Genomic DNA, 12,738 nt, shown 5'->3' on the forward strand with positions numbered 1-12,738 from the left:
CGATGGTACGATAGACTGGGTTCTAGCAATGCCAAGTATCGCACACTGTTTAGGATAAAAGACAGGCGTTTAAGTAAAGAATTAGTAATTCAAGTGCAAAATGGCTCTTGAACTATGCTAAAGGAAAGAGGGCTTTTTGAAAAAAGCAAGCCTGCAGCGACAAAAAAATCTGCCGGCCAAAAGCTCCCCGAGTGGAATGCGAGAAGCTTAAGTCAAAATTACTTATTTTCATCCTAACACTAAACTTCTCCTTTTCATTCTTCCCCCTTTGCTTTTCATTTGCGCTCTTCGGGCTGCTGCAATGCTGGCCGCAGGAAGAACAACGCTTTTATTATGCTCACTGCATTAACCGCAGACATCAGCTCAACTAAATAATTATCTTAACTGCAGCTTGTACAAACGAGCTCACCTGAATCGAAGCCGTAATCTTCGTAGAATTTTCTGTCCTGTGACGAGTCTGACCACTGTTCATCTTCATCCGGATAATCGTTTCTCCAGTTTCCCTCATCTGCAAAATTTAATTAAAAGAAAGAAGTTCCTTTGTGGATTTGATTTATGCGTCAAACTTCTAAGAACGATTTTCACTTGAGTGTCAAATGTTATTCGCGTTTGCTTTGGTTTTGTATTAACGCGCTATGTGATTGCCTTTAAAAAAAACTTGCGCCACTTTCTCGACTAATCAGAAGTAAAACCAAAACCAATCGTGATTCGCTCACACACGTTTTACCGCGCTTCATTCCGGCTTAATGTATTTGCTTCGAGTTTTGATAAGTTCACTGGATTTTTGCTTCCTTTATGATTGGCCTGAGTTTTGATTTTACGCCACTCATTGGAAATCCCGCTCCAAACGCCCATATTAACGCAAAAAACTAAGACGTCACAGCTGACAAAAATATACCATAACACGAAAAAAGGAACAATACGTTTCATTGTTTTGTTCAAATACACAGCGTTTTTAACAAATCAACAAGCACTATAAGATAGTAAATAATACAAATGGTAAATTTTAAGCTCGGCGATAAATAATGAAGATGAATTTTTCAAAAATGACACGAGCATGGGACAAAGAAAAATTCTGAGTACCCGACGGGAATCGAACCCATGGCCTCCCAGATACCGGTTGGGCGCTCTAACCAACTGAGCTACGAGAGACTCGTGGTGAGCTGGGCCATTTACTAGGTTGATATGTGACAAGCGCCCTGCATACTGCTAGGATTAGCAATGTCGAGATCATCAAGTGTGTAGTAAATAATAAAGATGGTAAATTTTAAGCTCGATGATAAATAATGAAGATGAATTTTTCAACAATGACACGAGCATGGGACAAAGAAAAATTCTGAGTCCCCGACGGGAATCGAACCCATGGCCTCCCAGATACCAGTTGGGCGCTCTAACCAACTGAGATACAAGAGACTCGTGGTGAGCTGGGCCATTTACTAGGTTGATATGTGACACGCGTCCTGCATACTGCTAGGATCAGCAATGTCGAAATCATCAATTGTGTAGTAAAGATATAAGATGTTGTCTACCAACCGTTTGAATCATCCTCGTCGTCGTAAATTTCACCAAAATCTCCTTCCAGCGTTTCGTGAACAAGATCCGAGTCGAAAGGCAACACTTCGACACTACAGAAAAAAAAGCTATAGTTAATATATGCTACCCTCAAAGCAACAAGAAAATACGGTCGTCTTTAAAAGACACGAGTCGGCGTAACAGCTTTTAAGTTTGAAGTTGTTGAATTGCAAAACGTCTCTTTTTTTCTCTCGAGAAAAAAGAATTTTGAGGGGAAAAAACACTTGTACGTGATCATTCAAACTTCAGTGCTAAAATATAAAATACTGTGCCGAAAAATTTCGCCCTGAAAATCCACAACCTCGATTAGTAGAAACTCAGTTGTATTCTACTGGATATTTACGAGTCTCATTGGTTCTCATTATTTCCTATTTGCACGATCGCGCGGGCGTTGTTCTTTAAAGGAAGGGACAATTACGGTATTATTGATTTTTGGCTTAAAAGTACAAAAATTTGTAAGATTTTGACTACAGTCGTTCAGAGTTTCTTTTTAAACAATTAGACAACTCGCCCACCATTCTCGGAGACCCAGGGGCAGTTAGAAGGGGTGAGGGAAAGTCGAAACTGTAGAAAAAAATAACGGTGAAGAAAAATTGGAGCGAAAGCGAGGAAGCCCCTGAGGAAAGAGTCTTACCACGCAAGTTCAAAACATCTCTCTGAATGCTGCCTCCTAAATTGAAAAATTACCTTTGTATTATTCGGTTCATTCGGCGAACAACTTAGCTCTTTAGAGTCGCTTTTGTGTGTTCTTACACAACGAACATTTTTTTTGGTGTACGGAACAGGCAAGTATGCCCGAACGGCCCGCCAATATAATGCATCGCACATGTAAACAAGTCACTATTTATAATAAACACGCGGCCGGTTATAGTTAGAATAGTAGTGAGTAACAAATTCAACATGTGCGCATCAACGAAAAGACAAAACATACTGCGATTATACAACTGACTTTTAATCTACAAAAACAATGCTTTCCTACAGAGTCTCTTTCAATTTGATATATGACACATATATTTTAATTTCCGTCGTTATTCGGGTTTTACTGCGATTATTAAACTGACTTTAAATCTACAGAAACAAAGCTTTCCTACAGAGCCTCTTTTAATTTGATATATGACAATTTCCGTCGTTATTCAGGTTTTACTGCCATTATAAAACTGACTTTAAATCTACAGAAACAAAGCTTTCCTACAGAGCCTCTTTTAATTTGCTATATGGCACACATTAACCTTATTCTTACTAATTTTCGAGAGTACTAAATTTCGCGATTTTCGCGATTTCAAAAAAATTTAATACGCACGAAAAATACATTGCGCTAAATTAAAACACACGGAAATTAGTACCATACTATATACCAAAACAATAAAAATTTTAAATGTTTGGAACTGCAACTCTCAACCCTTAAAAATACCTTTCCGCCTTGTTTTTAACTAGCACCCTTCCTCTGATTACTGTTTTCTTCAGCTTGTAAATCGGCAAAACCTCTTTCAAGCCTCTTTGGTCACCAAAGTTTCCGTTTGCAGGCTTCTTGTAGTTACATTCAGCCAGATCTTTGTTTTGAAGTTCCTTAGTCTAGATCTTTGACGTCTGATGCATAAAACACTGACAAAATCGCAAAATTTAACACACTCTTTGCTCTAATTCTTCTTGCAATCGCGAAAATTAATACTCGCGAGATTCAGCTACCGAATTTTCGCGAAATTAAGTACGCAGGAATATTAGCAATATAAGAATAAGGTATTTTAATTTCCGTCGTTATTGAGTTTTATTACGATCTCTCGTTTGTGTCAATAAAGCGTAAGTTTAGATTGTTCGCAGCCGCACCAACACTGAATGGCGAGAGTTATGGCATTCCACGGCCGGTTATTCGAAACGGCGGGCAATTTCTGAGCCAAGACATGTTCCGCAGTATGCCTAGGATAGCGTGTCGAATGTGTCTCATCTTCAAACAGTAAATTACTGGGTTTAAAGAAGAATTAAGAAATGCAAGAGTCCCTGATAATAGAAAAAGTTTCTTCAAAGCGATACTCGGGCCATTGATTTCAATGGCAGCCATAGAGATAAAGAGAGGTAAACAACAAATCCAAAACACGAGATATACGTAGAATGTACCGACTGCAGATTTAATGAGACTAGCAAAATTGGCCATTTCACTTGTCTGTGCTATTTGCTGTACTTGCAGGGCCTGAATCTGATTCTTGTGGCGCCGTACAACTAGATAGATCCTGATGTAAACCAGTGTTGTAAGAAGGAGGCTAAATACTCCACCAACGCATAAAATTATGAACTTGATATCCCTCGAAACCCACAAGGTTGTCAAAGAGGAACTAACGCTAAACACCCATATTAAGATCACCACAGCAACAACACGCTTGTGAGTCACAAGTTCCTGATATCTGAGATGAAACTGAATGGCCAAGAATCTCTCAACACTTAAAGCCACAACACCAGAAAACGAAGCTATAGGAAACAAACCCATCAATATGTCAAAAACCTTGTAAGTGTTGCAGCTGGCGTTTGCTTCTTGTAGCCCGTTTACCAAAAGCGAGATGTAAAGTGGTTGACCCAATAAACCAACACCAACATCAGAAACAGCAAGACTCAGGAGCAATGTTTTCAAAGTCTTTGGCAGCGAAGGCGTTTTAACTATAGCGTATATTGTTACAATGTTCAATATGACGGTGTTATAGCATAGAAAACTGTTAAAGACACAATTAGCGATGTACGTCGAGCGAAAGTCTTTAGCTTCGGAGATTAAAGGAAAATACTCCAACACATGTACTTCACAATACTTCTTCATATTTTTTTAACGCCCTGAACGGTTTTTCTGGCAAACGTTTTCACAAAGAGCTAGGATATCCTGTAAAGTCTGTAAATATTGTGATAAAATATTGAACGGATTGTGTTTTACTACTTAACTAACATAAATTAGTCACATTTACATTTTGTTTTTCAAGAGCCATTAACGAATAAGACTGAATTAGTTGCTTGAAATCCTTTCCCTTGCCTGGCGTAACTTTTTCCTTCACTCAAAGGGATATTCCTCAGTTAGCAAAGATAATAATTCATGCAGAACTCCCCTTTAGATGTTTTGCGGCGATTTCCACAATTTTCCCCAATTTCCGTTTTCGCGATGAAATTTACACTGTTCGTGTTGTTTGCCGGTTTTAAAAAATATTAACATTAGCATGAAACAAAGACGTTAATTTAGTCATGACGTGTGTCGTTTGTTTGTTTCACTGAAAACTCAACAGCTGCCTGTTATTTGACTGGCTGAGTTATAGCTAGGCCACGTGAGCTTTGTAGTGATGCAGAGGATACAGACACATTACACGAGAAGAGAAATTTCAAATCCCCAAGCAACCATGTATTATTTTGTTTATTTTATAAACCAACTAATAACAAGGTTTTTGACGATTTTCCGAAGATTTTCACAATGTTGTCCAAAGGTCATACGAATGTGTCCGAACATTTTCCAAACCTTTCCAACAATTGACGAAGATTGCCGAGAAAGATCCGAAGATGTTTAGACTAAATATCCAGAAAATTTTGGCTGATTGAGCATTTTAACATGGAAAACTCGTCAGCAAACGTGACGAAATCGATATCTTTACATGTGAAAGATATATCTTTTACAGCGTAAAGATATGATTGTTCTCAGCGAGATAACTTCTGGTAATTCACTCTACTTTATATAATAAGAACCATTAGTGAATGAAGAACATTTTTTCGCAAGCATGGATTCAGAGCAGGGTTGGACTAATCTGGGGAGTACTTGACCTACGTTTGGGAGGGGTGCCGATGGGTGAAATATATCAGAAATAACTTAAATTGTAGCGTACAGGCCTCAGAACTTTCGATACTTTTAACCAAAAGTAAACACTCAGAAAATTGATATCTTCAAGCTCACATCAATCGCCAATATCATTTTTTTTTTCTTTTTTGGACTTCTTTTTTCGGACAACTGAAATTTCCCCGCACTGACCACTGTATTTTTTGGTGCACAGGAAAGACAAGTAGTATACCAAACGGCCACCAATGAAACACGCAGGTAAACAAGCCACTCTTTACGATAACTATGATCGGTCTAAACGAAACTTTCCCAGTGGATCTCGAAATTCCCTTCTTTCTAACATCCGAAACGATTACCCCGCTTTTTTTCGGCTTACAGACTATGATGTTAATTTAAATGAAAGTATGGTCGATTCAACAACCGACGTGTAAAAACACACGAAAGTGACTCTGAAGTTACTATTCACCAATTAGGCAGAATATTACAAAATTAATACAAAGGAATTTTTCTGCCCAATCACGAGGTGGTATTCAGAGAACTGTTTGAAACTGGTTTGATAAGGATCTTTCCCGAGGGGCTCCTTGTTTTCGCTGCAGCTTTTTTTTGCCGATTTTTTCCCGTGGTTTCGACTTTCCCCTGCCCCCACCACAGGCAGCCCAAGCTAACAATAAGAGTCACAGTACTCTAAGACACAATTAAAAAGGGTTTCCATGGTATGCGAAATAACAATTTTGCTGAAAAAGGTATAAATTCCAATATTTTATGAATACAATTGACTTATACTTAAAACCGCCTATTGAAGAACTTACTTGCTGTTTCACAATGTTATACATGTTAAGAGAGTTAAAAGTAATAAACCCAGGGTTTATGATCAGAATTTTTCAGTATTGTTTAATACTCACATGTCACCCAGTCTTCCAAAATTGTCACTTGGATAATAAAAATCATAAACATATCCTTCTTTGTCTGATTTCTTCTGATCTGTTTTTGGTTCTGCAGTAAATTGAAAGACAAACCTTAGTTAATGAGCTGACAAGTTCAGAAAAGCACATAATACAAAGAGTGCTTCAAACTATCTGGTAGCCTGTTTTGCTGGGGTTAACGGCGCACAAGCAAGCCGTGAAGCCACAAAAGGAGTCACTTTCTTCTCCCTAGGCCTTGCCCCTCGTTGTCGCAGCTTTGCAGGTTGCTCGTGCGTGCATTAACCCCAACAAAAGCGCCAGCTTGCAGGCTATCTGGGAAAACACATTGGTATCACGCATAAACAACTCTTACTTCAAACTCATGATCAAGTGGGCAAGTGGCTTTGTAAATTTTTTAAACTACATTTACCACACTAATAATTCCGGTTATAAGCCCTCCCGCTTATGAGTCACCCTCTACTGGATAACAGTACTGAACAGGGCTAAATGTTGCTTTATTATGACTTTTTAACTTTAAAACGCATTTCCGGATCAACAATGCCGTGGCTCGATTCGAAACGTTTTTTTAGTCCGCTTATAAGCTCCCCAGGATATAAGCCCCTCCATTCACAAGCCCACCCAAAACCCCTTACCAAGTTGTATTAGCCCAGGGCTTATAACCGGAATTTTATGGTATACTGGATAATGTAGGAATAGGTATCTCTTAGATAGATTCAATAGCCACTGATCACATTTTTTGTCAAGCCCTACATGGACAAGTGGAGATTTTGATCACTGTATGCTAGCTTTGACACATCTGTAATTCAATAGTGTAGCAGTTCTCATAAGCTTGTAGTTCTACTGGTTCTCTGGTGTATCAGTTAACGTTTTGGCAAGGGGCATTGTTCCCGTCGTTTGTTTTATGTGATCTCAAAGTGTAGCAAGTCATTCCTGTGAGACCTTGTGTGAGCTGCTTCCTGATCCCTGTAATAAGCTAAAGCATGAACACTCTTTTACCTTCAGAGACTGTCAACTTTTCCCGAATCATCTTCACTGAGTTGCACAGAATTGCATTCACATCTTCAGTCTGTTTAGCCTTCCTTGCTAGTCTTTCCTGTCGTTTTGAGTCACTGCAATGAATAAGATGCAACTAACACATTTAAACACAAGTCTACTAAAAACTTAGCTATGCATGCTAATCAAGATAGAGTTCCACCTTTGTGAGTGGACATCTTTGGGACCAGAAGAAGTGTCCACTAGGGAGAGGGGTCCACTAATGCGGCTTAAAACAGTAGTGTTTGCATGTGGTTAGGACCAGAAAAAGTGTCCCCTTAGGAGAGAAGTGTTCTTATGGGAGATTGAAAATGAAGGGTTTGTAATGTGGCTGGGACCATAACTTAGTGTCCCCTAAGGAGAGGTGTCTTCTTAAGGTAGATTGAAAAAGTAGTGTTTTTAATGGGGCTGGGACCATGACTTAGTGTCCATAGAAGTGAGGAGTCCACTCAAGGGAGATTGAAAATGAAGGGTTTGTAATGTGGCTGGGACCATAACTTAGTGTCCCCTAAGGAGAGGTGTCTTCTTAAGGTAGATTGAAAAAGTAGTGTTTTTAATGGGGCTGGGACCATGACTTAGTGTCCATAGAAGTGAGGAGTCCACTCAAGGGAGATTGAAAATGTAGTGTTTGTATTGTGGCTGGGACCATAACTAAGTGTCCACTTAGGAGGAATCGTGTCCATTAGTGGAAGATTCAACTGTATTTTATAAAACATGTAACACATGACAGAGGATCATACAATGCTTGAAATAATTAAATTATCTCCAGTACTGGATGAAAAACAGTCATGTGCTGGGATCATAATATCTTTTTGTCTATTTAAGTAAGGTCAGAGAGTACAAATAATTAAAGATTGTTGTTGTTGTTGTTGTTGTAGAATATGAATTTTAGACACCAGAGCCAGGTTGATCAAAAGCTGATTAACACTAACCAACGATTAAAAGTTGACCAAGGGTTCAATTTCTCTGGTGCAAAAGTGTATTTATTGGGGATGTTTTGTGAAGTTTAAGATTAGTCAACATCAAAGCTGGAGAACATAAAATTTAATAATGCTTTGAACAACCAGACCCTGGTCTGATACCTGAAATAGGACATATTAATTTATGAACACAAGGGGCATTTAACATATTTTCAAAAATCATAAGGAATAAAATTAATTAAAATAATTAAAATAAATTCTGCTTGAAGCAGCTTGTCTAGTCCGAGGCATTTACTAATAATATTATTGCACCAAAAGACCCATTGGGATGAAACAGTCCTTATGGTAGAACTAAATTCCTGAATAAGGTGTGGGGTATGCATGACACCCTGCCAAAAAAAGTGCAAAGGGGGGGACAGGGGCCTGAACCTCCCGTTTTTTGTACCTTTTACTACTGGTTCCTGACCCTTTCCTTATATTTGCTTCCTGCCTCTTTGTGCTAATTCTATTGCAAAATATTACATAATGTTGCACAATTTTCTCAATTTCCCCCAGTTCCCACCACCTTGGGAATCCCGCTTTCTGCTTTCTGTCCCCCTCTTCTAAAATCTGTTCAGTTTGTCCCCTCCTCTCTCAGGATTTTGACAGAAATTATTCTAAAAATAAGTCAGTAAATGTAGTAAAATGGGCTAACCTCTTGATTGAATCTTCATCTTTGACAAGATCATACACACTTAACAGTCTCTGCACTTCTAAATCAACATCATCAACTGCTTCTTCTGATGCAGCATCTGTCTTGTGTTCTTCCTCAGTCAATCTACTGTGACTATCAGATTGGCTGTAACATAATAGTAAATTATAAATAAAGAAGTTATTGTGTAAATGTCAAAGTATGTGGTGGAAATTTTGATAGTCAGATAAACTTTGCCAATTTCAAACAGCACTACAACAACTTAGTGTCGCACGCCATTGTGCTTCCTTCATTTGTATCTGGCTAATTATTTAGATCACAAGGGATAAATAACATTTATACTTAGGTAAAATAAGAAGGATAAAAAAAACATACCTAGCCAAGTCTGCTTCATTTTCCCTGTTTGAAGAAATGACTTTGAATCTTGCTTCTTGATTTAGAAGCTTGTGAAAAAAGGTTTCAAGAAGATGATATCACACATGCTGTATTAATGACACTTTTCAAAATTATAGAGAGAAACACTACAGACAAGAAAAGGTAATAAGACTCTTTTTTCACTCAATAATATTGAAAAAGCTAAAAGATTGTTTCCATCCAAACAACATGATTTCGGGCTTACATTACGTTTTTATTATTAATAACATCAACAAACTCAGAAATTGATGGTGAGAAACAAACCGCCAAAATTTAACTTTGTACATTGTAGATGTTTCTTAATTGCAACCAAGTTACTGAAAAAACAATATTCAGAAAATAACAGAACTTTGTCTGAATCTTCCTTATTCAATTTGGCATACCAGTGGCGGATCCAGACCTTCAGATAAGGGGGGCCCAATCATACAGACCGTAGAATAGGGGGCAGGGCATTTGGGGTGGTCTCAAAAATAATCTTACTTGGCCCTTCAGGCCTCTATTTGTTCTAAAAATAAGGTGGGCCCCCCAGGTCCTTCCCTAGATCTGCCACTGCATACCACTTTGGTACACAAATATGTGGCCAAAAACGTTTGCAAGAAGAGAAACATATTTTGCTACCAATGACAGAAGCAAGTACCTTTTTCTGTTGCCGCAACCTGTCTTGAATGGTTTGTTGATTGTGGATGTGCGATTTTGCCAGTTTTTCATGGCTTATAGATTGCTTGTGAATCTTGGCCTTAAATACAATAAGAAACAAAAGATAGTTAATGTTTAAATTCACTGATCACAAATGGGTACCACTACGTCTGGGTTTTAAACAGCTTAAAACTGCTTAACATTTTGTATGAGAAACATGGTAGGTTGGTAAAGCCTGTGTTGAACCAACTTGGCCAAACAACCAGAATTTATTTCAGTTTTTGTAGCATTAAGCACCTTTGAGTATTTCTACTATCCCCTGGATGGAATTCTAGTCCATCGTATTAAATTTGGTGGTACCCATTTAAATACACCTGGGTGGAGAGAAAAGCTACAATTCGAGTAAAATGTCTCGCCCAAGAACACAACACAAAGACCCCAGCCAGGGCTTGAACCTGGACAGCTTGATACAGAATCTAGCATGCTAATTATAAGGCCACTGCATCTCCCACATGAGAAGCACAGTGCAGCACAGTGAAACCTCTGGAAAGCACTCACACAAGTCACATTTAAGTCTGAGGTTTGCCTAATCTAATCCAGCCACATTACTGTGCACGCATTTCACTGATTATATGAAGGATAAAAGATAAACAATGAAGAATATTAATTTGCTTTTAAGTCAACATACCAGCAAGTCTTTTTTTTTGACATCATCTCCTTGCGGTACACTCCCCACAAACTTAAAAACGCGCTCAACTGTGTTTAAGAAATTAAGCAACAAGTCATTTTACAGGTCGGAATAACTAGATCTAACAGGTAATTATATAAATTCAACAGCCAGAAATAGAGGCAATGTTAATACAAAATCTGTTCTACAGCCAGTGTACATAGCCACATTCTGGTTCCACCGTTAAGCCTAGTTTACATAGGTAATGCAAACACAAATGCAAATTTCATACAAACACAAGGAAAAACATGCGTGAACTACCCCAGTGCAAAGGCAAACACGAATGCAAGCGCAAGGAATAAAGACTTGTCCATTTTCTTACACCTGGCTTGCTTTTGCGTTTGTATTTTCTTTACTATACAGTACTTCATGTCTGTTTTCTTGCATTTGCACTTGCTTTTTACATTGCATGTGTGACAAGGAAAAGCAAGCCAAAATGCATACAAGTGAAGCGTGACTTGTCCACCTTGGAAAAAGACCTCAACTGCACCTATATATCATATCTTACATTCTTTGCACTTGCATTCGATGTGGGAAACATCACTTGCATTTGCATTTGGACTTGTGTCGCACGTGTTAACCAGGCTTTCTTGTTGACCAGTGTATTTTAAACATCCTTACATTGCTGGATAATTTGTAACTTTGTTGAACTGAGCTAGTTTAGACCATAATATAACTGTTGACTAGTAAAACTCTTTGCCACATCCTAAAAATTAATGTGTAGCAGAACGTCTGATCATATGATTTACTAAGTACAAACCTGTCGATGTTAAATCATTGTGCTTCAAATCCGTTGTTTCTTTTGCGCACTCTTCGTTCTTTGCAATGTAGGGTTTCTTTAAAACCTGAGCAACAACTGCAAAAAAAATCGCATAGTGCACGTTTATAAAAAAGCTTATTTCCAAAAAGGTTTCTCGAGGACCCTCGAGGAAAGCGGCTCAAACAAGCCGGGTATATGCACATAAATATTTCACTTTCTTGAGGTAAAAACAAACTATAGAAAAGTAAATGTGAAAAGATTTAATCAGCTCTTTTACTTACGCAGTGCATCTAAAGGATCTTCCGTTCTCTTTCGTTTTATTCTCAGGACGACAGAGCCATCGTCGGCCGCCATCTTGACAGCTCGTCTTACTAAGCATGACGGGAAGCTGAATGGCCCCGCACAAAGTCTGGGAACGGGAATGGCACAAGTAGGCACGCAATGCAAGCAAAAACTATTGATGGCTAAAGCGGGGTTTGGTTTCAGCTCACTTATAAAGACCCCTCTGTAACAGACCTGAGGAAACCCTACCTGGTTGCATTGGGTTATTTTCACCTCCCTGCTCCATACTGATTTCATGAAAAATCATTGGTTGATTTTATTTTCTTATCGGTGTAGAATTTAGTTTACTTGCTGAGGCGTGGTCCCCAGCCGAAAAATACGAGCTTGAAAATTAAACTGAAATCACAGGCGGCCCAGGCTCTCTCGTTAATTATTTGTTAATTATTTGCAACGGTCGTTGTCGGTTCGACTCAAGCGATCGAAAAATATGCTCCATAAATGGACGAATTTGAGATCTTTCGTTCCTAAATTACAATAAACTGTAAGCCATATAAATAAAGATCACTTACCTATTGTTGTTTGTCTGTTTTTGTGTGATTTTGAGGGGTTTTGGGACGTTTATTCCTCAAAGGAACCCCATCACAGACCTGGAAGGTCTAAAATGGACCCCATCCATTGACACATACCCATTTAGCGTATAAACGGCAGTAACCCTCGGGGAAGTGAACAGCGCCATACAACCTTTAAATTACCGGGAAAAGGAGGATAGCCAGAACCTTCGAACTGCCCGAGATCGAAATTTTTAACCCAGCTAGCTGCAGCTGTAGAATACACTCTTTTCTTTTTAAAGGGACTACTAATTTTTCAGCCGATGCTGAACAGAAACTGAATTTTCCTTTTTGTTTTGAGACTGAATCGTTCTTAGCATTTTCTTGATGGACGTAAAAACTGATTTAAATTACTTTGCTGATCTTCCGCAGTTAAGAAT

The 12,738-nt window shown here is 38.5% G+C and overlaps 1 protein-coding gene across 3 annotated transcripts in view; it reads right to left on the reverse strand.

The window, feature by feature from the left end:
* LOC144630601 (putative RNA polymerase II nuclear localization protein SLC7A6OS) overlaps positions 1 to 11,852 on the reverse strand; it is a 29,253-nt gene extending 17,401 nt beyond the window's left edge. For 2 of the 3 annotated variants that reach the window (XR_013566579.1, XM_078488973.1), the window contains exons 1-10: positions 11,750 to 11,852; positions 11,469 to 11,564; positions 10,670 to 10,737; positions 9,983 to 10,081; positions 9,307 to 9,374; positions 8,935 to 9,078; positions 7,285 to 7,397; positions 6,268 to 6,358; positions 1,534 to 1,625; positions 410 to 508 (exon numbers count right to left, since the gene is read on the reverse strand). Coding sequence is in view for 2 of the 3 variants with exons in the window: in XM_078488973.1 (XP_078345099.1) it covers positions 410 to 508; positions 1,534 to 1,625; positions 6,268 to 6,358; positions 7,285 to 7,397; positions 8,935 to 9,078; positions 9,307 to 9,374; positions 9,983 to 10,081; positions 10,670 to 10,737; positions 11,469 to 11,564; positions 11,750 to 11,822 (943 nt within the window). In the remaining variant the exon portion in view is untranslated. The remainder of the gene's footprint in view (positions 1 to 409; positions 509 to 1,533; positions 1,626 to 6,267; positions 6,359 to 7,284; positions 7,398 to 8,934; positions 9,079 to 9,306; positions 9,375 to 9,982; positions 10,082 to 10,669; positions 10,738 to 11,468; positions 11,565 to 11,749) is intronic. The other variant, XM_078488974.1, reaches the window with a different exon arrangement.
* Positions 11,853 to 12,738: the final 886 nt, after the last annotated feature.

This window comes from Oculina patagonica, chromosome 11 (assembly GCF_052425735.1).
Source record: "Oculina patagonica isolate OP01 chromosome 11, crgOcupat, whole genome shotgun sequence".
NCBI lineage: Eukaryota > Metazoa > Cnidaria > Anthozoa > Scleractinia > Oculinidae > Oculina > Oculina patagonica.